The following is a 27,929-nucleotide window of genomic DNA, read 5'->3' as shown; positions in this document are numbered from 1 at the left end:
AATATTTATGTAAAAAAAGCTCTGTTTCCCTACAGATACATCTAAAGAACAGCCGAAAAGAAATATCTACCCGAGTGGAGTTTGGCTGTAAAATTTCCTCTTCATAATTTACAATGCACAGGTCTCCATTCCATATACACAGCCAGCAGCCTAACATTAAAATTAATTTTTTTCCAAATCCAGATCAGTCTAAAGTAATTCTTGGCATGGATCCACTTTATTCTCTCGATTGTCAATTTGGTGGTAGTCTTGTCAATTGTCACGTATTCTTTCTTGTCAAAATCGGTAGTTTTCCTGTCAATTTGTCACAGAAGTATGTATGGGGGATGAATATGAATCACAAAATAGAGGTGGAATTGGAGGCAGAGACGTGAAGGGTATCGTTAAGGAAGAGCGTGCAAAAAAAATGGTGACTTTGATACTATTCTTAATGCTCTCGTGTTCATCAGGAATTGTTCTGTCACGACCGATTCAGCTCAACAATGTTTCGGACGGACAAGCTCTGTTGGCATTCAGGGCAGGTATCACTGTGGATCTCTATAACTCATTAAGCGATTGGAATTCCACACATCCAGTCTGCAATTGGAGCGGAGTGAAATGTTCCACACGCAGACAGCGAGTCGTGGAACTCAATCTTACAGGTATGTCGTTGCAAGGCTCCATCTCGCCGTTTCTAGCTAATATTTCATTTCTTCGCGTTCTTGACCTCAATAACAACGCTCTGAGCGGGCATATTCCCCCTGAATTGGGAAATCTTGCTCGTTTGAGGAACCTCCGCCTCTCCAAGAACAGATTAGAAGGCTCTGTACCCTCCACGTTTAGCAATTGTCGGTTACTGAAAACATTCTCTGTTTTTCGCAATCGTTTGAGCGGAGGCATTCCTTCGGAGATAGGGCTTCTCACAGGATTACAAATGCTCTGGCTTTCAGATAACAAGTTAACAGGCTCCATTCCGTCTTCCTTGGGAAATTGTTCCTCGTTGAGCGTACTGTCTCTGGGTAATAACAGGCTCAGGGGTTCCATTCCTCCCGAATTGGGCATGCTTTCCCAACTCAACATGCTACGCCTTCGTCATAACCATCTTAAAGGACAAATTCCGGCCTCCCTCTCTAACTGTACTCCTCTGCAAGATTTGGAGCTTCATAACAATAGTTTGTCCGGCAATATTCCCTGGGAGTTTGGTGCCAAACTGTCTCAATTGCAGAAACTGCTTCTATGGGGTAATCGACTGACTGGTAGAATCCCAAATTCTCTTTCTAACTGTACCCAACTCAATGTTATTGACCTGAGAGTCAATAAACTAAATGGCACGGTTCCAATGGAATTTAGTCAATTGAGTAACCTTGAGCGCCTCTTTCTAGGAACAAACAGGCTTGTGAGTGGCAGTAGCAATAGTTTAGTCTTTCTCTCTGCATTGTCTAATTGCTCTCTTCTTGAGCAGATACATTTGGGTGAAAATGAGCTTACTGGCACTCTGCCACCATCGATTGATCTCCTTCCTTCCAAGCTTTCTATCTTCAACTTGAGCTACAACTATTTAGATGGACAAATCCCACCACAAATTGCCAACCTGAGTAATTTGACATTACTCGATTTACAGGGGAATTTCTTCAATGGATCTATTCCTTCATCACTGAGGAGGCTTACAAAGTTGGAACGTTTGTTCCTAGGAAAAAATAGTCTACAGGGAAACATCTCAACAGAAATTGGTGACCTACCAAGATTAGGTCTCATGTCTTTATACCAAAATCAGCTATCTGGCTCAATTCCCCCTTCTTTGGGCCACCTGCAACAGCTTCGAGTGTTATACCTTCATCAGAACAAGCTTTCAGGAGAAATTCCTCCTAGTCTAGGGGACTGCCGACTGTTGGAAGTGATTGATTTGTCTTACAACAATCTGAGTGGAGAGATCCCACCAGAGCTAGCTGCTCTTCCGAATCTGAACTTGTATTTCAACTTGTCGAACAATCTATTACTAGGCTCTCTGCCACCAGTGATAGGCAAGATGACAATGGTGCAGGCCATAGATGTTTCTTCAAATTTATTGGTGGGTTCAATACCTGGCACAATTGGAAGTTGCACATCAGTTCAATACCTTAATCTATCACACAATTCTATGCATGGTCCAATACCAGATTCACTTCGGCAACTTCAGAGCTTGGGGGACCTGGATTTGTCCTGGAACAATTTGTCAGGAACTATACCAGAGTCCCTAGAAACACTCAAGATGCTTAACCACTTGAATTTGTCCATGAATAAGTTAACAGGAGAAGTGCCCAAAGGTGGTATTTTCAGAAGGCTTACTAATGCATCATTTGTAGGAAATGAGGGTCTGTGTGGACCATGGATACATAATATGCCATCATGCCCTCCTCCTGTGTCTCACACTCATAGTTCTAATTCGAAAAATTGGAGGATAATAGCTCCTGTAGCTGTCACAACTTTTTTTATTTGCATTTGCTTCTTAGCTTTCTTAATTTGGAAGTATGGGAAGAAGAAAAGTAGTACAAACTTGCAGACTACAGAAGCTTTGCATTTGAATGTGGGCCTGCCTAGAATTTCACAAAAGGATATTATGGCTGCAACTAATGGGCTTAGTGATGCCAACCTTTTAGGGGTTGGTAATTATGGATCAGTGTATAAAGGGGAGATGAGTGATGGCACACTAATTGCTGTTAAGGTTCTCAGTTTGCAAAATGAAGATGCTCATCAGAGTTTTGACAGGGAGTGCGAGGCTTTAGGTAGGGTCAGGCACAGAAATCTGGTTGGAGTCATTACTTGCTGCTCCAACCTTGATTTCAAAGCTTTGATTTTCCCCTATATGCAAAAGGGCAGCTTGGAAGACTGGCTATACCCTGACGGAGATGAGTGTGAACTGAGTTTGACAGAAAGACTGAGCATAGCCATTGACATAGCTCAAGCCTTAGCATACCTTCATCACCAATGCTTTGTACAGGTTCTGCATTGTGATTTAAAACCCAGTAATGTATTGTTGGGAGACGACATGACAGCACATCTGACAGACTTCGGCATTGCAAGAATAGTCTTGGCCAACTCTATGGATTCCATGACTTCCACCTCACATTTACTCAAAGGATCAGTAGGCTACATTGCCCCAGGTATGTTTGTTTCCTTAATTTTACTTTGTATTTAAACCTATCAGTGAATGCTGGAATGAAAAAATTAACTGAATCATTCTGCAGAGTATGGATTGGGTGCAAGGGTGTCGACCAAAGGAGATGTGTTCAGCTACGGAGTATTATTACTAGAGATGTTTACAAGAATGAGGCCAACGAATGCCATTTTCAAGGATGGATTAAACTTGAAAAAATGGGCAGCTGAAAATCTCCCGCATAGAGTTAGAGAAATAGTTGATAGAAATCTGTGGAGAAATATGTGGAGAGAAGACCAAGGTAGCGAGAATGTGATAACTGAAATCATGGACGTGGGGCTGCTGTGCACACGAGAGTCCCCTCAAGAACGACCCAACATGCTTCAAATTGCTGACATTTTAGAGAAAATTAGGACCAATATGTACCGTGAGACACTCAGATGAATTATGTTATATCACTATGCTTTGAACATACTCACAGGAATTCTTCTTACTTCCATCAATTCTCGGGAGATAAAGCTTTCAAGCCTAAAAGTTCAAGCCAAACTTTTTTGGGAATCTGTCTTCCATTACTATTGTATACATTTATAAATATAAAATAAAATAGAATACTATTTTATATTGAATAGATTTAATCTTAGGAGTTTACAAAATTATGTTATATCTTTATGAGTTTGATTTGTATTCTCAATTAGATTATGTAGTTCAGGGTCGCCAGATTGTGAGCCATTGATTCAAGTGCGGATGCACAGAAATTCTGAGGCGAGGGGGACTCCAAAAAAAATCAAATCAAGCGGCATCCACTGTTCTCATCACTTAAACAAGCCAGATGGTCTGCTCCAAAAATTTCGATAGCAATAGGTAGTGGAGATAATAATGACCATTAATTTATCCACCAAACAACTTTTCCAATGATGAATAAGAACCACACCTCACAACATTTTCATTGTGTAGATTTGTTATTATACATATGTTTACATCAATCACATCATCTCTTGTAGCAATAAAGGAATAATACCTAGTTATTGAACTAGGGTATTCTAGCACTCATTACATCTTACATCATTACATTGAATCTTAAGAGCCTTCGTATAATATTAGCCACGTCATTATTTATAAAACATACATTATCTTCAAATTTATTAAAATTGTTAAATCAATCAACAAAACTTGTCAAAGGCTAGGGGTGTGAGTGTTTGTTATACATAGTAAAACTCAGCACCACTTTGTTCTTATAGTGTACATATAGATATTAGATAATATTTGCTATATGTACAAAATATCTAAAGAGAACATGATCATTTATGTGGCAAAAGTTCTTGAAATCAATGTATGCAAAAGCTTAGTTTGGCAATGATGAAATTGAACTAGGATTTCGTATAGTCACATAATTTATAAAATATATTTGTCTCAACTTGACCATTTGAGATTCAATTTTAAAAAATAGATAACTTTTTGTCATAGTTATTTCAATCTCCTCTTTGACCTCAAAATACACATTTACTTTTTTAAATCTTATTCTAATTTTAAATCCAATCTAATATGTGTTTCTATCTCAATTTCTTTATTTAAAAATTGTATAGCCTAGATTTGGACTAAAACAAGAGGAAGCTAGTGCAAATCTAAGAGTCCTTATTCCAAAACTAAGTACACCTCAAAGAAAGTTTAAACAACAAAAAAATAAATTTGTTCAAAGATAGTTATACATTATACCTTCTTGTTGAATGTATGTGCTCATGAATGGTTGCTCATGTGTTGTATGAAATACCAAGTGATATGCACCTATGTTGATGTTAATTTGATGGGGGGTTGATGAAGATCCTTTGATATTTCAATTAAGTCTAATTCCCAATTTATCATTTAGTAAACCAATCAAAATATGTTTCACCCCAACACACTCAATTCAAAATTAAGAAATTCTATCTCATCACTTTTACTCACTTAAAAATTTAAATAATTTTACATCTAATTCGTCCATTTGAATAAGACAATCACAACTATACATCTCACCACCAATCATTTAATAAGACCCTCTCAATCAATCTTAACCCCCCATCGACATTCAATCTCAACTATTTATTCTCTTAGCTTGCCCTAGAGGAGAACAAGATTACCCTAATCAATCTCAACCCTTTGTTTCAATTAAATTTCATTCGTCCATATTTTCTTCAACACATCTATACATCAAATTGAATCCTTTATCAAATGAATCATTGTGGAGCTTAGATTTGCAAATACATGCTAAGAGTGATCCCGTGCAATAGTGTTCAAATTTTTGGCCTAAGTGGAACATTAAAATCAACATTTTTAACCATCTTTTTACTTTTTGACATCTATAGAAAGTTCTAGCTATTAATAATTTGAAAATGATGTGAGTTCTAGTGATTTTTGGATTTTGTGTAGATTATAAATCCATTTTTTTATATTAAGAAATAATTTGTGAATTTTTTTATGTAACTTGAAATAAAATATTTATATAGTTAACAATGTTTTAAAAAGTGATTTTTTTGATATTAAAAGCAATGAAAAGTAGGGTGGTGTCCCTTAACACAACTCGAAGGTGTTCAACATTAGCAACTCATTTGAACATCATAAAGTTACCAGAAAAAGAAACAAAGAATCCAAACAAAATAATAGCAACAAAATAAACATCAACAGGGGATAAAACCTCGTAAGTCCAAAGCCATAAATGTAACACCTAGACAACAGGGGATAAAACCCCATAATTCCAAAGCCATAAATGAAACACCTAGACCTAGGGACCAGACTTTCGTAACATAGCTTGTTTGAGGAAATTGTCCCGGTGCAGTCGTTAGTGAGAAACTTGTAGAGCTCCCTGTAGGATTCCTTGTCCTCATCCACCTCTCCTAGGGCCTTATCTTATAACAGACAAATGGTGGTTGTCGAGCTATATGTAACCCTCATGCAAAAATTGTTTATACTCGTTAGCTACTTGTCGCATGTGTCCCATTTGTTCTTCAATTCCCTTATCTCCATATTTAGGGCTTGTAGTTCTAAATTCATCCTCGACTCTCCATCGTGTTCCTCAGCTCTTGAACTTCTAGCTTCAAATCCTGCAGCTCATCCTCCACCTACTGGCTACTCATCTCAGCATTTTCGTCTGCCTCTAGGGTTTTCACATCTTCAATAGTTTGCTATCTCTTCTTCTCATCTTTCCACATCGCTTTCTTCTTAGCAGTCGCTCCCCCCCCCCCCCCTATCTTCTCCCCCTTCACCACACTAACCAATTTATAGATATCGTATTAGTGATATCATATTAGTGATGAAAGGGTGGTTTTCATTTTTAAATTATCAAGTCTATATGCTAAAGCTACAAGATACCTAAAAGACAGAACATCGTGTTCTCACTACAGTTGGCAATGTAATAATTTGGCACTCATCACAAATATTTTAATCAAAATTTAAAAATTTATTTTGGCCTTAAACATGTTTTTTGTTTCTTGAGTGGAGAGTAAACAAGTTATTTGCATTTTACCTATTCAATAATTATCTAAAAATTGTATCAAGGTGAATATAAGATACAAAACTCAAATTCATAAACCAATTTGTACCCATCATTATTAAACTCGTTCAAATTAATCCTTTCAATTACTTAACTCATTGAATGTTGAATTTTAAAAAAAATTTAAAAATTAAAAAAATAAAAAATAAAAAATACAGATACAAAAAATAAAAATGATTAAAAAAAAAAAATAAATCAACACAAAAAAAAATACAATTACAAAAGATACAAATGATATAGATATCTGCTTCACAAAAAAAACATTCCAAAAATGTATTACAACTCCTTGAGATTGAGATATGTAGTTGGTAAGAGAATGATAACAATTTTCATATGTAACTCCATCCTCAAAATCTACATATTTTTTAAATACCCCAATAAGTAGCACCAATGTCTCCACATAAAATAAGCATAGTTTTTCTTTTCCTATATTTATCAATGGAAGTTGCACATGCAAGATACTAAAAGAACTTACAAATTTATTACCATAAAACTACAGATGATTTTAAAGCATTAGTTACTGTAAACAAAACCGACCCATTAATCAAATCATTGATCTGTTTGGCTAACCAAAATCATTTAGAAACCCCAAAAGATATTTTTTTATAATTTATCCCTTTTTAATGTCAAATAAAAACAAGATTGTGAAAATGAAATCTTAAATCCCCACGATAGCAGAAGACAACACAAAGCTTGAAAACTTTGAGGGTTTCTGAACCACAAGCCATTTGGGGGAGATTGCTTCCTTAGATTTAACTGTTGAAAGGTCAAGCATACATAACAAGCTTGATTACCCCCACTGCAAATGGAGCCTCTCACAAATATATTATCATGCCACACAGTAGCACAAATGGCCACATAAATTGATTGTGGAATGGAGTCGACAAGGCAATAAACATTCTCGTAGGCATTATACTGCATTATCCCTTGTAATAACACAAGGTTGGTAAAACCATGAATAACAGTGGACAAAGTGCAATTTCATCATAACTATAATAAAAACTAACATTATAAAGTGCTTGATACCTGAATCAACCACATTTTATCACATAAAAACATCATATGCACATTTTATCACTAAAAAAATAAATCAATTACATCCTTTCACAGAAACAAAACCCCCAGTGTTGCAATTTTTGGTCATTACTACTAAAAATCCACATCATTCTACCATAAAAAGGGGTTACCAACTACAAATAGCAATTCCAATCCACTGGAAATTCAAATCATGCATCTGTAGAGGAGAAAGCGTATGTACGAAAGAACTTAAACCAGAGAAGGACCAAAATAAACCAAAATGAAAGCATCTGTAAACCAAAAGGAGGACCAAAATGAAGTTGCTATGGCCAAAAAAAACTCTACTCTCCCGACTTTCGTTCCTTTCATGGCTACACCTACATCACAAATGAGAGAGCACTGCACCTACGCCGCAAATGGGAAAGCATTAAATTTTTAAGGAATTTCAAATATTTTTGAAATGGTTGGGCAAGAAAGGGATTTCAAAAGATTTATGTGCGCATTCAAAATAATGATTGTTGTTAATAGCGTTATCATTAGTGAGTACTATCAGTGAGTGACGTTGATGCAATTTTGTATGATGATATGTATGTTAGCATATCTTAACATGTCATTTTATGTGGAGAATAGCCAAAACCTTAAAGAATAACCATGAAGAAGTCTCCTTGCATAAGAAGGGTTGCATAAGAAGGGTCCCCTTGAAATTTTAGCTAATATAATTTGAATTATGAGTTGTCGAAACATTCTAAAATATTAAAGTCAATTGTGTGCCAAATATATTCAATAAAAACAAACCACAAAAGTCAAATATACATGATAGACATACTAAATACAAAGTAAAAAATATCCTTAAACAAATAGAATCCAAATTTCAACATCATCACTAAAACTTATTCTATGTTTAAATTAGACGACTGTCAAAATATACGCACAGGTCTCCATTCCATATACGCAGGGCCAGCAGCCTCAAACTGGTCAGTTTCTTGTCACTTTGTCACATATGTATGGTGGATTAAAATGAATGACAAAAAAATAGACGTGGAATTGGAAGCAGAGAGTGAAGGATTCCGTTGAGGCAGAGCCTGAGGAAAAATGGCGACTTTACTGTTCTTACTGCTCTCTTGTTCATCAGTAATTGTTCTGTCACGCCCCATTCAGCTCAACAATGTTTCGGACGAACAAGCTCTGTTGGCATTCAGAGCAGGTATCACTGTGGATCTATATAATTCATTAAGCAGTTGGAATTCCACACATCCAGTCTGCAATTGGACCGGAGTGAAATGTTCCACACGCAGACAGCGAGTCGTGGAACTCAATCTTACAGGTATGTCGCTGCAAGGCTCCATCTCGCCTTTTCTGGCTACTATTTCCTTTCTTCGCGTGCTTGACCTCAATAACAACACCCTGAGCGGGCCAATTCCCCCTGAATTGGGAAATCTTGCTCGCTTAAGGAACCTTCGCCTCTCCAAGAACAGATTAGAAGGCTCTGTGCCCTCCACGTTTAGCAACTGTCGCTTTCTGGAAACATTCTCTGTTTTTCGCAATCGTTTGAGTGGAGCATTCCTTGGGAGATAGGGCTTCTCACAGGCTTACAAATGCTCTGGCTTTCAGATAACAAGCTGACAGGCCTCATTCCGTCTTCCTTGGGAAACTGTTCGTCGTTGAGCGTATTGTCTCTGGGTAATAACAGGCTCAGAGGTTCCATTCCTCCCGAATTGGGCATGCTTTCCCAACTCAACACGCTACGCCTTCGTCATAACCATGTTACAGGTCAAATTCCTCCCTCCCTCTCTAATTGCACTCCTCTGCAAGACTTGGAGCTTCATAACAATAGCTTGTCTGGCCATATTCCCTGGGAGTTTGGTGCCAAACTGTCTCAATTGCAGAATCTGCTTCTATGGGGTAACAGGCTGACTGGTAGAATCCCAATTTCTCTTTCTAACTGTACCCAACTCAAAGTTATTGACCTGAGAGTCAATCAACTAAATGGCACGGTTCCAATGGAGTTTAGTCAATTAGGTAACCTTGAGCGCCTCTTTCTAGGAACAAACAGGCTTGTGAGTGGCAGCAGCAATAGTTTACTCATTCTCTCTGCGTTGTCTAATTGCTCTCTTCTTGAACTGATACACTTGGGTGAAAATGAGCTTACTGGCACTCTGCCACCATCGATTGATCTCCTTTCTTCCAAGCTGTCTATCTTCAACTTGAGCTACAACTATTTAGATGGACAGATCCCACCACAAATTGCCAACCTGAGTAATTTGACATTCCTCAATTTAGAGGGGAATTTCTTCAATGCATCTATTCCTTCATCATTGAGGAGGCTTGCGAAATTGGAACGGTTGTTCCTAGGAGAAAACAGTCTACAGGGAAATATCCCAACAGAAATTGGTAACATACCAAGATTAGGTCTCATGTCTTTATACCAAAATCAGCTCTCTGGCTCAATTCCCCCTTCTTTGCGCCACCTGCAACAGCTAAGAGTGTTATACCTTCATCAAAACAAGCTTTCAGGAGAAATTCCTCCTAGTCTAGGGGACTGCCGACTGTTGGAAGTGATTGATTTGTCTTACAACAATCTGAGTGGAGAGATCCCACCAGAGCTAGCTGCTCTTCCTAATCTGCAGTTGTATTTCAACTTGTCGAACAATTTATTACAAGGCTCCCTGCCACCAGTGATTGACAAGATGACAATGGTGCAGGCCATAGATGTTTCTTCAAATTTATTAGTGGGTTCAATACCTAGCACAATTGGAAGCTGCACATCAGTACAATACCTTAATCTATCACACAATTCAGTGCATGGTCGAATACCAGATTCACTTCGGCAACTTCAGAGCTTGGGGGACCTGGATTTGTCCTGGAACAATTTGTCAGGAACCATACCAGAGTCCCTAGCAACACTCAAGATGCTTCACCACTTGAATTTGTCCATGAATAAGTTAACAGGAGAAGTGCCCAAAGGTGGGATTTTCAGAAAGCTTACTAATGCATCATTTGTAGGAAATGTGGGCCTGTGCGGATCATGGATACATAATATGCCAGCATGCCACACTCATAATTCTCATTTGCAAATTTGGAGGATAATAGCTCCTGTTGGTGTCACAACTTTTGTGATTTGTTGTTGCTTCTTATCTTTCTTAATTTGGAAGTATAGGAAGAAGAAAAGTACTACAAGCTTGCAGACTACAGAAGCTTTTCCTTTGAATTTGGGCCTGCCTAGAATTTCACAAGAGGACATTATGGTTGCAACTAATGGACTTAGTGATGCCAACCTTTTAGGGGTTGGTAGTTATGGATCAGTGTATAAAGGGGAGCTGAGTGATGGCACACTAATTGCCGTTAAAGTTCTCAATTTGCAAAATGAAGACGCTCATCAGAGTTTTGAAAGGGAGTGCAAGGCTTTGGGTAGGGTTAGGCACAGGAATCTGATTGGAATCATTACTTGCTGCTCGAACCTTGATTTCAAAGCTTTGATTTTCCCCTATATGGAAAAGGGCAGCTTGGAAGGCTGGCTATACCCTGATGGAGATGAGTTTGAACTGAGTTTGTCAGAAAGACTGAGCATAGCTATTGACATGGCCCAAGCCTTAGCATACCTTCATCACCAATGTTTTGTACAGGTTCTGCATTGTGATTTAAAACCCAGCAATGTACTGTTGGGAGACGACATGACAGCGCATCTAACGGACTTCGGCATTGCAAGAATAGTCTTGGCCAACTCTATGGATTCCACGACTTCCACCTCACATTTACTCAAAGGATCAGTAGGCTACATTGCCCCAGGTACGTATATTTGCTTCATTTTACTTTGTTTGTAAACCTATCAATGAATGCTGGTAATGGGAAAATGAACCGAATCATTTTGCAGAGTATGGATTGGGTGTAAGGGTGTCCACCAAGGGAGATGTATTCAGCTATGGAGTATTATCATTAGAGATATTCACAAGAATGAGGCCTACGAATGCCATTTTCAAGGATGGATTAACCTTGCAAAAATGGGCAGCCGAAAATCTCCCGCATAGGGTAAGAGAAATAGTTGACAGAAGTCTGCGGAGAGGAGACCAAGGAAAGGAGAATGTGATCTTCGACTCAGTAATGAAAATAATGAAAGTGGGGTTGATGTGCACACGAGAGTCTCCTCAAGAACGACCCAACATGCTTCAAATTGCTGACACTTTAGAGAATATTAGGGCCAATATGTACTGTGACATACTGAGATGAATGATGTTATATCTCTATGCTCTGGAACTACACGGAGGGAAATCTTACTACCCTGAATGCGTGGGAGCTTAAGCTGCTAAACCTAAAAGTACAAGCCAATTTTTCTTCTTTCTTTTTAAATGGGCCATGTTTTTGAAGCTTAAAATGCAAGGCAATCTTTTTTCTTGGGGTCTGGCTTTCCTTCTCTGGTCAAATAATGTAATCTATTCCAAAGAGAATAGCTTAATGGTTTTATGCATGTCGTAACTCTGCCACTTTATTATGTTCATAAGTGTCGTTGTCTGTAAGTCTCCGCAAGAGAATCGGTCATATATTCTTCAGTGTAGGGCGGCTGAGGTTTTCCGAGCTCCAGGTGAGGCAGGCTATATGCGACGGCTTTCCCGTGGAACAGTTTTTTATTATGGATATTGATTTACTTTAGTTTGTATGTATCTACATCTTGTTATGCAAAGGGTTGGGTTCTCGAGATTTTTCTTTTTTTTTCTTAAATGTAATTTTAGAAATAAAACATTATAAAATATATGGGTTTTATATATAGATGAAAAAATGGTCATGGATAAGTAAAGTGTTTTTTACAAATAAAATGGAAAATGGGTTTTGTAATGGATAAGTGAAGTGTTTTTTATAAATAAAATGGAAAATGGGTTTTGTCAATTGAGATTTTCATCGGTAAAAAAGGAGCAACCAATAAGAAAAATGATTCTAAGGAAAAATTTATTGAAAAATATCAAAATGATAAGATTGTGTTACAAAGTTTGAAGAAAAAAGAGAATGTAAGCCAAGAGAGAAAAGAAAATGTTTATAGCCTCACAAGAGCTCTAACGTGGTCACCAAATTTACATGCTTGTGAGCTATTGAACATCAAAGGTAGGATACAAGAGTTATTGAATATCAAGGGAAGGTTGGCAAGTATGGCAGTTAGGGAGCAAGAAAACCGCTGCAAGTTTCAAGGTACCATAATAGCAAATCAATCTCTAGAAATGAATAACAAAGATTTAAAGAAGCATGTAGCAATGTTCCAAGAAGCATTAAGGGTAGAGGAAACATGAGCTTAAACCCATGAAACAAGCTATGCAACTCATGCAAGAACCAACAAAATAGTCATACATAGAAAATTAAAATGGTGAAATACCCCAAATATATCACAACGATAGAATGCTCATGACATGAATATGGAAGAAAATAGCATAGGTAACTTCAAAAAGGAAATAAAATCAAGGCACAATTTCTACAAGGTCCAATAGACAAGGCAACTTAAGCGAATATAAAACACCACGCATCACAATAAAGAGACACAAAGCAAGGAATGATAGACTAAAAAACTATAATTATTAAAGGAGAGAGAAGTTGTGGAGAAATTGAAAGCCGCCCAATTTTACTAGTGACTCTCTTAAAGACAAGTTGCAATGGAAAGGATAATCTATCAAGCAAGAAGATTGAGAAAGATACAAGAAAAAAGTAATATGCCTATCAAAGTTGTCATCGTGACAATAGATGACAAGAAACAACTATTAGGAAAAATGTCATGACCTTATTTCGTAAATTACAAAATAAATTATACTTATTTAATTAATTATTTTTCTTTGAATTTTTAAAAAAAATTAATTTTTTGTTTTTTTGTATTAAGCATCATATAAACATGAGTTACAAAATCAAGAGTTTGGGCTGAGAACCTTTCAGTCGATTAAAGATTAAACACCTAGGATCTGGAGCTATATCAGATAACAGCTCAGCCATTATATACAGTGATTTACATAGGAGCTGAGATTACAAAATTACATACAAAATGATAGTCATGATAAAGCATCTCGAGGGGTGCAACTAATTGAACACAAAGGAGGAACTAGGGTCGTTGTTGTCGCCCACAGGGGGGAGCCAGGCAGTCCAACCTAGTTCTCCATTGCTCCAAACCAGCACATTTCCATCAACGAACTGATCTCTATAGGGGTGGGAGGGCATTCCTTCTAGCTCCAGCTCAATGAAGTCTTCTCTCTGTTGTCGTGCCTCCATCTCTTGCATGAACCTCATCAGCCCTTGCTCAAAGCGAGTCTTATTGCTTCCCATGCGATCCCAGGTGAATCCATGCGAGAGCTCCCTTATGAAAACTAGAGTGGATCCATTCTTTAACCACCTATCAAATTTGTCCTCCTCTAGTCTTAGAACGGTTGTGACCTGCATAGCAGCAAGGTATCGAATGAGTCTCCTAAGAGACTCAGTGAGGTTCCTACTCTCACCATTAAACACATCATCATTCCTAAATTTCCAGATTATCCACATAATTTCCAAAGAGAGAGCAGAACAAAATAGATTAGCATGTTTCTTGCCGCCTTTAATATAACCAAATACCATCTCTTCAATAGTAAAACAATTGTTGTTAAGTGAGATACCAAACAGACTCCATACTTCTCTAGCAAAATGGCAGCCAAAAAAAAAGTGATAAACAGATTCTGGGATATGACAAAGTTTACACAGAAGGGGGTTTTCGTTGATGTCTTTCAGTGGCAGTTTATGAAGAATGAGTCTCCAGGCCAAAAATTTCTTTTTAGGCTCGGTCGGGTAGGACAAGAATCTCGATAGGGTAGAATGCCATTGTTTAGGGTCCCATGACAGGTTCCAAGCACAGTTAAGGTGATCAAGGATGTCCCTAGAGTCAGTAAGGGCAGAGTATATCATTTTGGCTTTGGTTAGCAGCAGGGGGGATTCATCTATCCAACGGAGGGAGGCTAAGGGAGGAGGGGAAGGGGAGGGGAGGCAGGGAGGATGGGGGCGAGTGCAAAGTTGAGGATGGAATAGGTTCTAGCTTGGGATAGGGGGAGTTTGAATCTAGAGCTGAGAGATTCCCAGGAGGACAGAGTGCCATTTTCCAGAATGTGCTCAAATGTGACCAGTCCCTGATTATGCCATTTCAGGGCAAAGCATCCTTGAAGATGTGCTAATTGTTTCCCATTGTGCAGAGTACTCCACCATATAGACCTTTTTACATTGAGAGATCCATTCTTATCAATTATGTCATTATTGCTAATGTATTGTCTAACAAGATTCCAGGCTTTCCATATAGACTTGAAGACTTTTGATCCTGAGGGGGAGACCTCAAAATTCCCTGCTATCAGGTCACACATGGGTAGGTTCTTCCATTTTTTTGCCGATTTTGGAGTTGAGCATTGTATATTGTTCCTAACAAGAACTTTCCAAGGTTCATTGCCTTCAATGGATTTACAAATCCATTTGGCAGCCAGAGCAATTCTTTGAAGTTTAAGGTCTTTGAGGCCCATGCCTCCTTGCAACTTAGATCTAATACACCAATCCCATTTAACAACATGTTGTTTCTTTTTTCCTTTTCCATCTGACCAGAGGAAATTCTTGATTTGCTTTTGTATGTAGTTGAATTGGTAGTTGGTGAATAACTAGGTTGAGGAGCAGTATATGTTATATGAGGAGAGAAGCTTCTGGCAAACTTGGAACCGACCTGCTAGGGAAAGGAAGTTTCAGTTCCATTTAGAGAGTTTCTTATCTACCTTGTTTTTGAACCATTCCCACATTTCTTTCAAATTTGGAGAGACTGGGAAGGGGATTCTCAGGTATCTAATGATGGTATTTGGGCCTCCCCACCTTAGTTCAAACTTAGACAACCAAATAGGAGGATCTTCAATCCAGCCCAACAGGGTGGATTTGTGGAGGGCAATTCTACTACCTGATGCTTTGCAGAATATCTCGATGTTGTGAAGGAGATGTATTAAGTTCTCCTCTTCTAGGGAGAATAGGATAGTTGTATCATCTGCAAACTGAATATTCCTGATTTCTTCTTTGTTAGGGAGTGCAATCCCTTTTACCTTAGGGGATAGGTTGCAGTCCTTTAGTATGTAGTGCATATCATCTGCAGCCAGGACAAACAGGGTCGGGGCAAGAGGACAACCCTGTCTAATTGATCTAGAAAGCGAGATGTTATCAGATTTTAATCCGTTCACTTCCACTACTGCATTGGCATCACTAAATAGGGTCTGGACAATCCTGTAGAAGGAATTTGGAAAGCCCAGACTAGCTAGCATCTGTAAAATGAATCCCCATTCTATCCTATCATATGCCTTCTCAAAATATATTAGTAACATAGCTCCATTCTTCCCTGAGAGCTTGGCCCAGTCTAGGGACTCCCAGCAGGTCACCAAATTCTCCAAGATGAATCTACCTTTAACAAATCATGTTTGAGTAGGACTAACAATCTTCGGCAGTATACTGATTAACCTGTTTGCTACTACTTTAGCCAAAATTTTATAAGATACATTTAGTAGTGTGATAGGCCTCCATTTCTTGACCAAGGTCTTGTCTCCTTCCTTGGGGATGAGTTTGATAAGTCTTTGATTGATCTCTTTGCCAAGGGTTACTTTAGAAATGGCCTCCAAATATAAGGTATGGAGTTCATTAACAATCCACTTAGAATTTTTCTTATAGAATTCCACTAGGAATCCATCTGGTCCAGGGGACCTGTCATTACCCATAGAGGAGATGGCCATAGCAATTTCCTCTCTTGAGATGGGGGAACCCAGCACTTCATAATCCTTCTCATCAAGCTTGGGAGGGGTTAATTGTTTTACAAGCTCTCTAGCATGACTGTGCTCGACATCTAGCTCTTCTGAGGAAAAAAGGTTATGATAAAAGAGGGAGAAGCATTGTAGGATCCCTTGGGAGTCTGCGATGTGAGTGTTGTTGTCCCAAATATCAGAAATGCTCTCCTTAGCTTCCTTAAATTTGAGTATATGGAAAAAGAATTTGGGCCCCTTGTCCCTCGAGTCCAGCCAGTTAAGTTTGGATCCAGTTTTAAGACCTTTAATTTTCTGGTTTTGAATAGCCCTGAGGTGATCTTTGATTGTCATCAGAGAGCAAGAGAGGTTACCATCATTCGGAGAGTTCTGGAGGTTCATTTTTGCTTTGCATAGTTCCTCCTACAGGATTCTTTCATCCCTCCTGGCATCCTTGGCCCTCTTTTTACCCACTGTTTTACAAAGGGCGGTCCAAGTTTTGATGTTTGCATTCCAAGCATCTATGTTAGAGAGTTGGCTCCTATCCCTCTTATTAAACAGTCTGATGAAGGCCATGGCAGAGCACAGGTCCTCATCATCTAGGAGTCTAGTGTTTAGGATGAATGAAGAGGTTCTTGAAGAGGGGGGAGGGGCCACTGAGGAGAGGTCTATTCCCATTATTATCGGGTGATGATCTAAGAGGGTATAAGGGGATACAGAGTAGTAGTCACCATTAGGGTCCTTGTGTATCATAAAATGGGACTTATTGAGGTAGATCTTGTCTAATCTACAGTATATCCTTTTATTCAACTGTTGATAATTGCACCAGGGGTACCAAATAGTGTTCAAATTGTCTTTCCTCCCAGCAATAGGGTCAAACAGGTGTAGTTTATTGATCATTCTATCCCATTGTAACCTTTCCATTCCCTTCCATTCAAATTTATTGCCCCCCTTTTTATCACTGGGAGATTCTATCATGTTGAAGTCTCCCCCAATAATCCAGGGGATATCTTCTAGCATTGTTAGCCAGTTCCATAGTTCACCTCTTTCTTTGTAGTCATTTGGGGCGTAGATAGAGCAGATTCCAAGCTTCAGGTTCTCCATTTGAATTGAGACCCAAATAGCTTCGGCATAGGGGTATTGACCCCAGTTCACTACTTTATTGGCCCATTTAGGACTAAGGAGTATGGTTGAGCCACCTTTTCCTTTGTTATGGTTAGTGTAGAAGGGAGTGGCTTCCTTCCAAATACATTTGTCCAATTTGCAGTGTGAAGCCCACTGCTTTTAGTTCCTGTAAGAGGAGGCAGTCCATGTTCTTATGAGCACTGAGAAATCTCTTTATGATGTATTTGCGATCAGGGGCCTCCAGACCTCTGATATTCCAAGAAATGGTTTTCAACATCATTCACTTGGTTGGGAGGGGTCAGTTAGGGCTTTGAAACCCTCAAAACACTTGGGCCAATCCTCTTTGTTTGCTATATTGCTAGCATCAAATGCAATAGAAGAGGAGGGTCTTCCTCTCTTTTTCCTTGCATCAGAGATTTGTTCAAGGCCTAGAGATTCCTTCCTGTTAGCACTATCTTTACTATTCTTAGGAGACCTCTTCCTTCTCGCTTTCCTATGTTTAACCATGGTAAATTCATCTTGAGGGACTGTCAGCCCTTGTTCAAAGTTGGTTTCCACTGGGGTGAATTGCTCAGCACTGGGATGCATTACCTGAGTGGTATCAAATTCTATCTTCAGGGCACTGATAGGGGTGCTATCAATGAGGGGGACACCACTAGGAGGGTCTCCCTTAGAGTCCTCTAAGTTACCAAATTCTTCTAGAGGGGTTGATGGTATTTTCTCCAGAGGAGTTCCTTGCCTATCCCCTTTCAGGGTAAAGGGATCCTTAGTGTTGAAGTCTTTCGGTTCTTTGTAGGTGAGTAGCTCGGGGTCTTGGGTCAAGACCCTACTAATGGTGCCTACCAAGACTGGAGTACCCCTATCAATGTCCTCAAGGTCAGGAAGATGACACTGAGAGGCTTCAATTTCCAATTTCTGCTTGAGGAGGTTTAGTTCAAGTACTTTTCTTGCTTCCGCTGCTTTTCTCAATTTTTCCATCACTAGTTGTTGTGCATTAAGAGTCCTCAGATTTGAGGGGTGAGCAGGGGTATCAAGAGAATCCTGGGGGGTGAGGGGGGGAGGTTGAGCAGCAGCTAGGGCTTCTTTAATGGCATTGTTGTAATCTAAGATGGAGTTTGTCATCGAGGGGGGGGAAGAGGCAAGGGGTGCAGGGAAAGTGTGAAGGGGAGGAAGGCGAGGAAGGAGGGGGAGGGGATGCCCTAGATTTAAATTTTGTAGATTTGCCTGACAATAAGGGACAATTATTCCTAAAATGGCCACTAACTTTATAGTAGTGACATGCTTCTATTCCGCCCATATACTCAACTGAACAGCAGTAGGTTTTATTGTTTAGCCGAATAACAATTTCTGCAGGGAACTCAAACCTAGTTTTAATGCAATGAGAAGTCTAGCATTGAGATGCGGAAGGACCGAGTGAGAAGAATCGATTTTAACAATTTTCCCTAGGGGTTCCACCAATTTATCTACACAGGACCACAGGAAAGGTGGGATATTCTTAACAGTTATCCATTTCGGGCAGGAAAGGGCAAGAATCTCATCATTATAAGCCTCGGGGTCCTAGTGAACCGCCCTAAAGGACGAATTTCCTACTGACTAGAACTGTTTATTTACAATTTTGCTTTGAGTTTCCTTATTGTCAAAGAAAATAAAAAACAAGCCCTTCTGAATCATTGTACAAAACGTAAAATGGAACCCTAATTTATTAACCCAAACATCTTGCAGCCATTTGTTCATATATTGACGAGATGGTAAGTTATTTACATCAAAGGCAGCGAAAAAAATTGTTGAATCCCTAAGTCTAGAAATCTTCGAAGAAATGACAGAAAGCATGGAGTCATTAGGTTTAATGGTGATGCGTTTGGAGGAGTGGACCTCACCTTGTGTTGGCGCGAGACTGGTCTCATCTTCATGGTGGAGAGCAGCTTCGAATCTTGCATCTTCTGGAAATGAAACCCTCTTGCCCTCCACCGCTTGGCTGAAGGTCTTCTTCGGCTCCCGAGCGTTCGCAGTAGGATGAATGGGAAGTTTAGGGTTGGTGAGACCATCTTTAATCGGCTCCATTTAATGTAGGAGCGGCAATAAATGATTCGAGGGCTTCCCAGTCAGGTCAGGGAGCCCCCGCATGCGGTAGCGTACTGCAACCAGCGGCACCCTGGTTTTCGTGCCCTAGTTGCAGAGCGCTCCTCAATCAAGTGTTTAATTTCCTTCAATTAAATTATTATTATAAAGAGATTCATTATTATATATTAAATATTTTATTAAAAAACTTTTTTTATACATAAATATAATATTTTCAAAACTTAAAAAATAATAATAATAAAATAATACATTATTTGTATTTAAAGTAGTAATTTCAAATTTAAGTTTAATTTACTTTACTAATATTTTATTAATAAAAGAAAATAAAAATGATGCAAAGAGAGGAAGAAGCTTTATTAAAAGAAAAGCTCTCGTTTTTTTTTACAAGGAAAGATAACTATTAAATAATAAGGAACTTAATAAAGAAGATTAGATTTAGAATTTTATAAATTAAATTTAAATACTCTTCGTCCATCTCCATGTAAGGGAAAGTGGCAAGGCTAAAAATAATTTGAGGTATTATCCATGTCCTTATGTCACTTCTTAACTCCATTTTTTCTTAAAAATAAGCAGTTAGAGTGTCCCCACACAAATTTTTAATCATGGGAAAAGGATAATTTGGAATCTTTTCCTACTTTTGTGGAGCAGTCATGGCTTTAAAAATGAAAATAAATAGTAGAAAAAAGAGGGGGGCTGGAAATAAGCAGCCACTTCATATTAAACAAAATGCCACATGACAACACAAATTTGTTTGCCTCCATTTTTAACAATTTTTCTTTCTAAAATATATCACATATAATCATATTAATACTATTTAAACAATTTGTTATTTGTGTGGTAGAAGAATTTAAGTTGACTGCTTAATTATAAGAAGAAAAAATTTTGAAATTTGTTCATGAGGCCACCAGCTCCATAAATTGCTCCTTAAAATATTGAACAGTGGCTGCTAGCCAAAATAAACTAAGCAACCACATGAGGACATGCCCTTAGTGTTGTGCATGATTTTTGGTGGACCGACACTACTTTAGTTAAAGAAGATTCTACAATATGCATCGAGAAGGAAGTTTTAGGAAACATCCAATGCATGGTTGCCCCCTAAATTTTGCATGGCAGAGGATAACTTTGATGGGGGAAAAAAAAACATTCTAGTGATCCAGGTGGATTTTCCATTGAAAATTCAAAAGTTTCCAAAATAGGCGCATAAAAGTTGTGAAGTGGGATCGAACCCTTGACCACCTACTCACAAATATCTCTTGTCACCAATACACCACAAATACTATTTAAAATATGATGGGCGCCAAACGAGTTTAAACTTCACCGCTGCCGCCATTGCTAATTGAAAAGGGAATTCTTGGTGGTTGGGACCGTCGACCTCTCTATCCCATTTATCTCTCCACTTCATATGATCCCTGTGGATTTTGGGACTTAATTTGGCCGTATTGAATTAGAATTCCCCCTACTATTGACCATAAACCAAACAAGGTAAATGGACCCGATAAGAAGGAATGGGGGCTAAAATTATGTAAGCCAATTAAACTTAATAAGCCCTGATGCTCTGCAAAAAGGATTAGAAAATCTGTTTGATGGCAACACACACAAGAGCACAAGAAACAAACGTTAGTGTTAGCAACAAAAGATTATCCTAAACAGGCATATCAAGAGAGATATTAAGCATGAAATAGAAAGCATATAAACATAAAATGAAATAGCTAATCAAGATGCTCATAGTTGCTCCTCCCTTGTTCCTCTCCTCTCCAAGTCCCAAATGAGTGTAGCTCTCAGCAGCTTTTTGCACTATGGATGCTTATGGAGGATTGAGATTTAATACTAAGCTTCAAATATGAAATGAAAAGCTAAATACTATGCTAGAGTAGATAGTGATGCTATGAAAAAGCTCTATGCTAATGCCAGTATAACAACAATACTCTAAAATGCTTCTCCTTTTGCTTGAGGAGAAGGGTTCTATTTATAGAAGAAATAGGGAAATGAAGGGTTAAGATTGAGCAATCTTAGCAAGGGTTAGGATTGAAAGTTGGGGATCCATGTGCACAATTGGCACCAATAAAATGGTGACAAGTTTCAACATAGGATTGGGTTGAGAGAAGAGGTTGGAGGCATTAAAGGCCTGAGAAGACCTCATGGTTATCTAGAAGGTAAGGGTCAAGTCTAAATTAAGATTACCCACTGGATTAGGAGTTAATCCAAGGATAAACCTTTGTGCAAATGTTTAAGAGATAATCATGGTCAAAGCATTAAAGGCTTGATGAGACCTTTGGGTTGGGTAGAGGTTGAGTCAAAACAAATGTTTTAACCATGTGGGAGGGTTTGAGGTAACCATTAATGGTTATTGGAGACTTTGGGGATTAAGTGGTTGAAGGTTGGAAGCTTTCAAAGGTTATCCAAGACTTTGAGCCATTTAGTGGTTGAAGGTTGGAAGCTTTCAAAGGTTATCCAAGACTTTGAGGGTTAATTTGTTGAACACACAAAGCATTAATTGCTTTTCAAAGACTTTGGAGTCTTTGAGAAGTGACTCCAATTTGCTTAGGAATGTGACAATATTTAAGGGATGAATTTAGGCTAATTAGGAAGGGTTTAGAAGAATCTAGAAGGGGTTTAGGCATACAAGTGGATTTTGTAGGAAAATGCAAGTGGGAGAAATTTTGGTATTTTCAATTAAAATAAAATCATTTATTTCAATTAAATGGTGTAATTTGCATTTGGATAAATATTCAAATAAATATTAATTTATTTAAATGAGAAAATGAAGATAAAGCATTTAAATGCTTGAAGACTTTGAGGGAAACCATTAAAGGCTTGAAGACTTTAAGGAAAACCATTAAAGTCTTAAGAAGACTATAGAAGGAAGCCATCAAGTTTGAAGACTTTAAAGCCATCAAGTTTGAATACTTTAAGGGAAACCATTAAAGGTTTCAAGTGGGTGAGGATAAATAGGATTTTAAATAAATAATTTATTTAAAATAGTTGTGCAACTTGCTTTTGTAGGAAAATACAAGTGGGTGGAGGATAAAGGTGATTTAAATAAATTATTTATTTTAAATAATTGTGCAACTTGCTTTTGTAGGAAAATGCAAGTGGGTGGAGGATAAAGGTGATTTAAACAAATGATTTATTTATTTAAATGTGAGAGGTGGGATTTTGGAGGATTTAAATAAATATTAATTTATTTAAATGTGAGAGGTGGGATTTTGGGGGATTTAAATAAATATTAATTTATTTAAATGTGAGAGAAGATTTAATTAAATAAATATGATTTATTTATTTAATTAATGGTCTGAATTTGGTTAAGTGAATTAAATCAAATAAATTGAATAATTTATTTAATTAATAGGAGAAGAGGGTTAAGATGAATTAATTAAATATTAATTTAATTAATTATTAATTGATGGTTAAATAATCAAATAAATACTAAATATTCATTTAATTAAATGGACAGATTTATGTGACTACATTTGCCCCTCTTTGAGACGGTGCGGTTTATCGCGTCGTTTCAAAGAAAGAAAAATAGGTGTGAAGAAATGCCCCATAAAATGTAAATTTAATGGGTGGTATGCCCCCTCGAGGGATGGGCCGAATTTTTTTGAAAAATCGGGCGATCTCTCGAAAAAGAATGAAAAGTGGAGGGGAGGTAGAATAGAAGAAATTAGAACTAATGATGAAAGAATGGGAGAAAATGGAGTGAATATGAAGAAACAACAAGCCAGCGAGTACCCTGAGGTCATGCAAGAGGTACATAGCAGATGTAGTGTGGGGTTTGGATTGATGCTATACAATTGATCAAAATTGGTTGGACAATCTGGTGCAATCGGTTGAATTGCCCCGGTCAAGTCAAAGCGTGACAGTTGATGTCAGTTGGTCGCTTGGACATGATAAAGTCTGAGTAAGTGAATCAAAGTGACCTGATGGTGACTTAGACAATTGATGTAATTGCCCGATGAAGTCAAGGTATATGAAGCAAAACACTCATTGAGACGTAGACAATTGATGTAATTGTCTGTTGGATTGTGTTTGATTGGTTGATCAATTGATAGTGTGTGCGTGTGATGGATGGCTGTGGGGAATCATGGCAGCCCCGTTGAGACTAGGTCATTATGATAAATGCCTGATGTAGTCTAGGATTACTATGATCGATTACCTGTTGAGACCCGAAGATACTTGATCAGAGTATCTGTTGATAGTCTAGGTGTGTGGGAGTCGATGTATCTGTGCAGATAGAGTAACTTTCTTGACTTATTGGATGACTTAGGATAGGAAACACAATCCCTCCTATTTAGAGATGGATGGTGATGAACGTGGCTTGATTAGGTTGATTGGGACATGATGAAGGATATGTGATGTTGATTATTGAGATGAGGAGGGTGGGGAGGGGTTCAATGTTAGATAGAAGAAATGGAGGACCTATTACATTCCTATGGAAGAAGAGGAAAATAGAGTATGCATTATTATGACTACGTATGCATGATATGCAGTTTTATGAATGTATGGATGGGTGGAATGCAACGAAATGCAATATATACAAATGAGATGGAATGACGATCCATAGTGCTCTATTTTTCATCATTGAGCTTTAAAATGTTGTAAGAAAATACAAGCAACTTGACATAAAGATTCAAGATGACCAGAGTATTTCTTACATGGATTTTATATAGCAAGTTAATACAAGCAACTTGATATAATGGATCAAATTGACCTGAGTATTGCTTGCGGAACAGACAAGGATTATCTCCTTTCATGCATGACTTGGATCGTCCTCCTTGATCTTGGGCTGATCATATCCTGAGACAAGTGCATACCGTACTAAGAAATAAAAACCTTTATCCAAATTGGATGAGGAGGAACCAAAGAATGAGCATTGTACCTGTAAACAAATAGTATATACATAAAGAATAAAAAATAAGGATCCTTGGTAATGGTTCATGCTCATATGGTCGAGGTATACGCTATAGTCAGCAAGCCGTAATGATCTATGACTACATTTTGCATAAGATCATGTAGCTTGGTGAACTTCCCACGTAGACACCATTAGTACATGCCCCAGTACTTCATCGGAAATAATGCACAAACGATACAAAACAATGCTGAAAGATCCCGATACAGATAAACAAATGAATTACTCACGAATCAACCAAGTATTTGATAGCTTAACATAATTTTCTTGTCAAAGAAAATGTCATCTTGTCTTTGTTTTGGTAAGGAAGGATGCATCCTTGTTTTAAAGACAGTTTTGGATTGTTGATGTGGATTGTGTGGTTGTTTGGTAAATGGTCATTGTGTGAGTAGTTTGTCGCAATGTTTGTTTTGGTATCTGCATGGATGAGTATGTACAAGGGGTTGCCATGTTTTTGTGTGATTTTTCAATGGGTTTTTCGATGTTTTTGGATTTTGTGTAATAGTTTTTGAATGTTTTTGGATTTTGTGAGTCATTTTTGAATGTTTTTGGATTTTGCGAGACATTTTTGAATGTTTTTGTATTTTGCGAGACATTTTTGAATGTTTTTGTATTTTGCGAGACATTTTTGAATGTTTTTGCCAATGAATCACCAGTAATGTAGAATCCACTTCCATCATCTAGATTGTAAGGGCATTGCCCCCAAGTTGGACATGATTTATGAAAAAGCGGGATGCTAGACGCATGAAGTACTTTCTTGGATGACAGATCAAATAACAAGCCATGGTTAGATGGATGGATGTGTGTATGTATGAAGTAGATGTGATCGCCACAAGTCTGAAAGATAATGGAGCCATAGCCTTTACGAGTGGCGCCTGTTTGCCAGGTTTTCACCATCGTTCTTATCCAAGGTGCCACCGGAGTGGTTGTTCACCGTTTGGATGCATGATTTTTCTTTACTTTTTTGAATGTTTTTATATTTTCTTTAGGACATTTTTCTGAATGTTTTTTGGTATTTTCTGATAGGCAGGGGAGCCTGATGCTCTGTACAGCTTATGTGTAAAACCGTTTGAGGTGCATGCTGTTGATTGGATCTGCGAGCGGTTCTCCGTCTGATGTAGCCAACTGATATGCCCCGGACCCAAATACAGCAGTGACAACATATGGGCCTAGCCAATTTGATTCAAACTTGCCTTGATGTTCTCTGTTTGGTTGGTTGCGAGGATTCTCTCGAAGAACAAGATCACCTACCTCAAATGTACGAGGTCTAACTCGGTGATTGTAGCTTCTACTCATGCGCTGCGGATAGGCTTTGAGGTGATTGTATGCAGCTTGTCGCTTCTCATCAAGTAACTCTAAGTCCTGAAGGCGTGAGACTCTGTATGCTTCATCATCAATGAGATTATGCAAGGAAACTCGTAATGATGGTATCTCAACCTCAATAGGTAAGATAGCTTCGGCACCATAGACCAATGAATAAGGAGTTGCACCTGTAGGGGTCCGAATGCTAGTTCGATATGCCCATAGCGCTGGATTCAATTGAACATGCCAATCACGGCCGGCATCATTGACTGTCTTCTTTAGGATCCTCAATATGTTTTTATTGGATGCTTCGGCCTGACCATTGCCTTGTGGGTAATAGGGAGTGGAAAAGCGGTGTTGGATATGAAATTTCTCACAAAGCTCACGGACATCCTGATTTTTGAAAGGAAGACCATTATCTGTGACAATGGACATGGGCACACCATACCGGCAGATGATGTAATTGAGGATGAATGAGGCGATCTGCTTGCCGGTGACTTGGGTAAGTGGAACAGCTTCGATCCACTTGGTGAAATATTCGATGGCGGTAATAATGAATTTATGGCCATTGGATGAAGATGGATGGATTTTACCCACAAGATCAAGACCCCATTGACAAAAAGGCCATGGTGTTGTGATTGGTTGCAGTTCTTGAGCTGGTGCATGTATTAGGTCGCCATGAACTTGACATTTTTTGCACTTCCTAACAAAGTAGTAGGAATCCTTTTCCATAGATGGCCAATAGTATCCAGCTCGCATGATCTTCTTGGCTAGTGATGGACCACTTGAGTGAGTCCCGCAAATTCCTTCATGTACCTCTTCCAAAGCCTTTGTTATCTCACCTTGTTCTAGACATCGAAGGAGAGTACCATCAAGACTGCGTTGGTATAGGGTTTCGGCAATAATGGTATATCGAGCAGTTTGGCGAATGAAGGTTTTACGTTGGTTATTTGATTGGTTGGGAGGAAGGGTGTGATCACGGAGATAAGTGTAGAACTCACCATACCATGGGGATTCAGAACCGACAAGGCGACATATCATTTCGGATTCGGGGATATCATAAGCGGGAATCCAAAGCTGTTCTACCAAGAACTCATAGCGTGTTGAATTCTGTGGAAGATCTAGTAGAGATGCGATGGTAGCCATAGCGTCAGCAGCTCGATTCTGATCTCTTGGTATCTGCTCAAAAGTGATAATAGTAAATGATGTCTTTAGAGTGTCCACCATTTGCTTATATGGCATGAGTTTATCATCTTTGGTCTGATACTCATCTGTTGCTTGTCGAATGACTAGTTGGGAATCGCCATATACTTGTAGTTCTTGTAATTTCCATTGTACGGCTAACCTGAGTCCTGTGATCAAGGCCTCATACTCTGCTATGTTGTTTGTGCATGGAAATGTGAGCCTGTAAGACTTCGGGATGCTGTCACCTTGAGGTGTGATAAACAGAATGCCTGCCCCCGAGCCATGTCTAGTGTACGAACCATCAAAGTATAGTTTCCATGGTTGTGTTGTTGTGATCATGAATATCTCTTCATCTGGAAAATTGGAAATGAGAGGATGATAGCCTATGAGTGGTGCATCGGCCAGCTGATCTGCAATGACCTGACCTTTGATAGCTTTACGGTCCACATACTCGATGTCGAATTCACTTAGAATCATTACCCATTTAGCTAAGCGACCTGTCAATGCTGCTTTGTTAAGTAAATACTTGAGTGGATCAATCTTTGCAATGAGTTGTACCTTGTGTGTTAATAGATAGTGCCGCAATTTAGTGGCTGCCAGGATTACTGCTAGGCAAGCTCGCTCAATAGGTGTGTAATTGAGTTCATAGCCAACCAGTGTACGAGAGATGTAGTAAACAGCACACTCTTTGCCTTTTGCATTATGTTGTGCCAGTAGTACACCTAATGCTGTACTTGTCGCTGAGATATAAAGTAACAATGGTCTACTTGGATCTGGTGGCATCAACAATGGTGGATTCATGAGATAGTCTTTAAGCGCCTGAAATGCTTGCTGGCATCGGGCATCCCACTGAAAGCGGATGTTCTTGTGTAGCAGGTGTGTGAAGGGGTGACACTTATCAGCCAATTGTGCAATGAATCTGCGGATGGATTGAAGCCGTCC

General features: G+C 38.6%; 2 protein-coding genes across 2 annotated transcripts; both read left to right on the top strand.

Moving 5' to 3' along the window:
* Positions 1-204: 204 nt before the first annotated feature.
* LOC131055583 (putative receptor-like protein kinase At3g47110) lies at positions 205-3,584 on the top strand. The gene is made up of 2 exons (XM_057990051.2): positions 205-3,119; positions 3,204-3,584. Exons 1-2 carry the CDS (start codon positions 320-322, stop codon positions 3,554-3,556), a joined length of 3,153 nt encoding a protein of 1,050 aa, XP_057846034.1. The 5' UTR covers positions 205-319; the 3' UTR covers positions 3,557-3,584.
* A 5,371-nt stretch (positions 3,585-8,955) lies between these two features.
* On the top strand, positions 8,956-12,256 carry LOC131055582 (putative leucine-rich repeat receptor-like serine/threonine-protein kinase At2g24130). The gene is made up of 2 exons (XM_057990050.2): positions 8,956-11,438; positions 11,524-12,256. Exons 1-2 carry the CDS (start codon positions 9,248-9,250, stop codon positions 11,874-11,876), a joined length of 2,544 nt encoding a protein of 847 aa, XP_057846033.2. The 5' UTR covers positions 8,956-9,247; the 3' UTR covers positions 11,877-12,256.
* Positions 12,257-27,929: the final 15,673 nt, after the last annotated feature.

This window comes from Cryptomeria japonica, chromosome 10, assembly GCF_030272615.1.
Source record: "Cryptomeria japonica chromosome 10, Sugi_1.0, whole genome shotgun sequence".
Taxonomy (NCBI): Eukaryota; Viridiplantae; Streptophyta; class Pinopsida; order Cupressales; family Cupressaceae; genus Cryptomeria; species Cryptomeria japonica.
This window is presented reverse-complemented; position numbering and strand designations above follow the sequence as displayed.

Excerpts from the sequence above, each read along its gene's own strand:
- LOC131055583 (XM_057990051.2), top strand. The coding sequence starts at position 320 with ATGGGGGATGAATATGAATCACAAAATAGAGGTGGAATTGGAGGCAGA. Across the intron at positions 3,120-3,203 it reads AGTAGGCTACATTGCCCCAG|AGTATGGATTGGGTGCAAGG; the intron begins GTATGTTTGTTT and ends ATCATTCTGCAG.
- LOC131055582 (XM_057990050.2), top strand. The coding sequence starts at position 9,248 with ATGCTCTGGCTTTCAGATAACAAGCTGACAGGCCTCATTCCGTCTTCC. Across the intron at positions 11,439-11,523 it reads AGTAGGCTACATTGCCCCAG|AGTATGGATTGGGTGTAAGG; the intron begins GTACGTATATTT and ends ATCATTTTGCAG.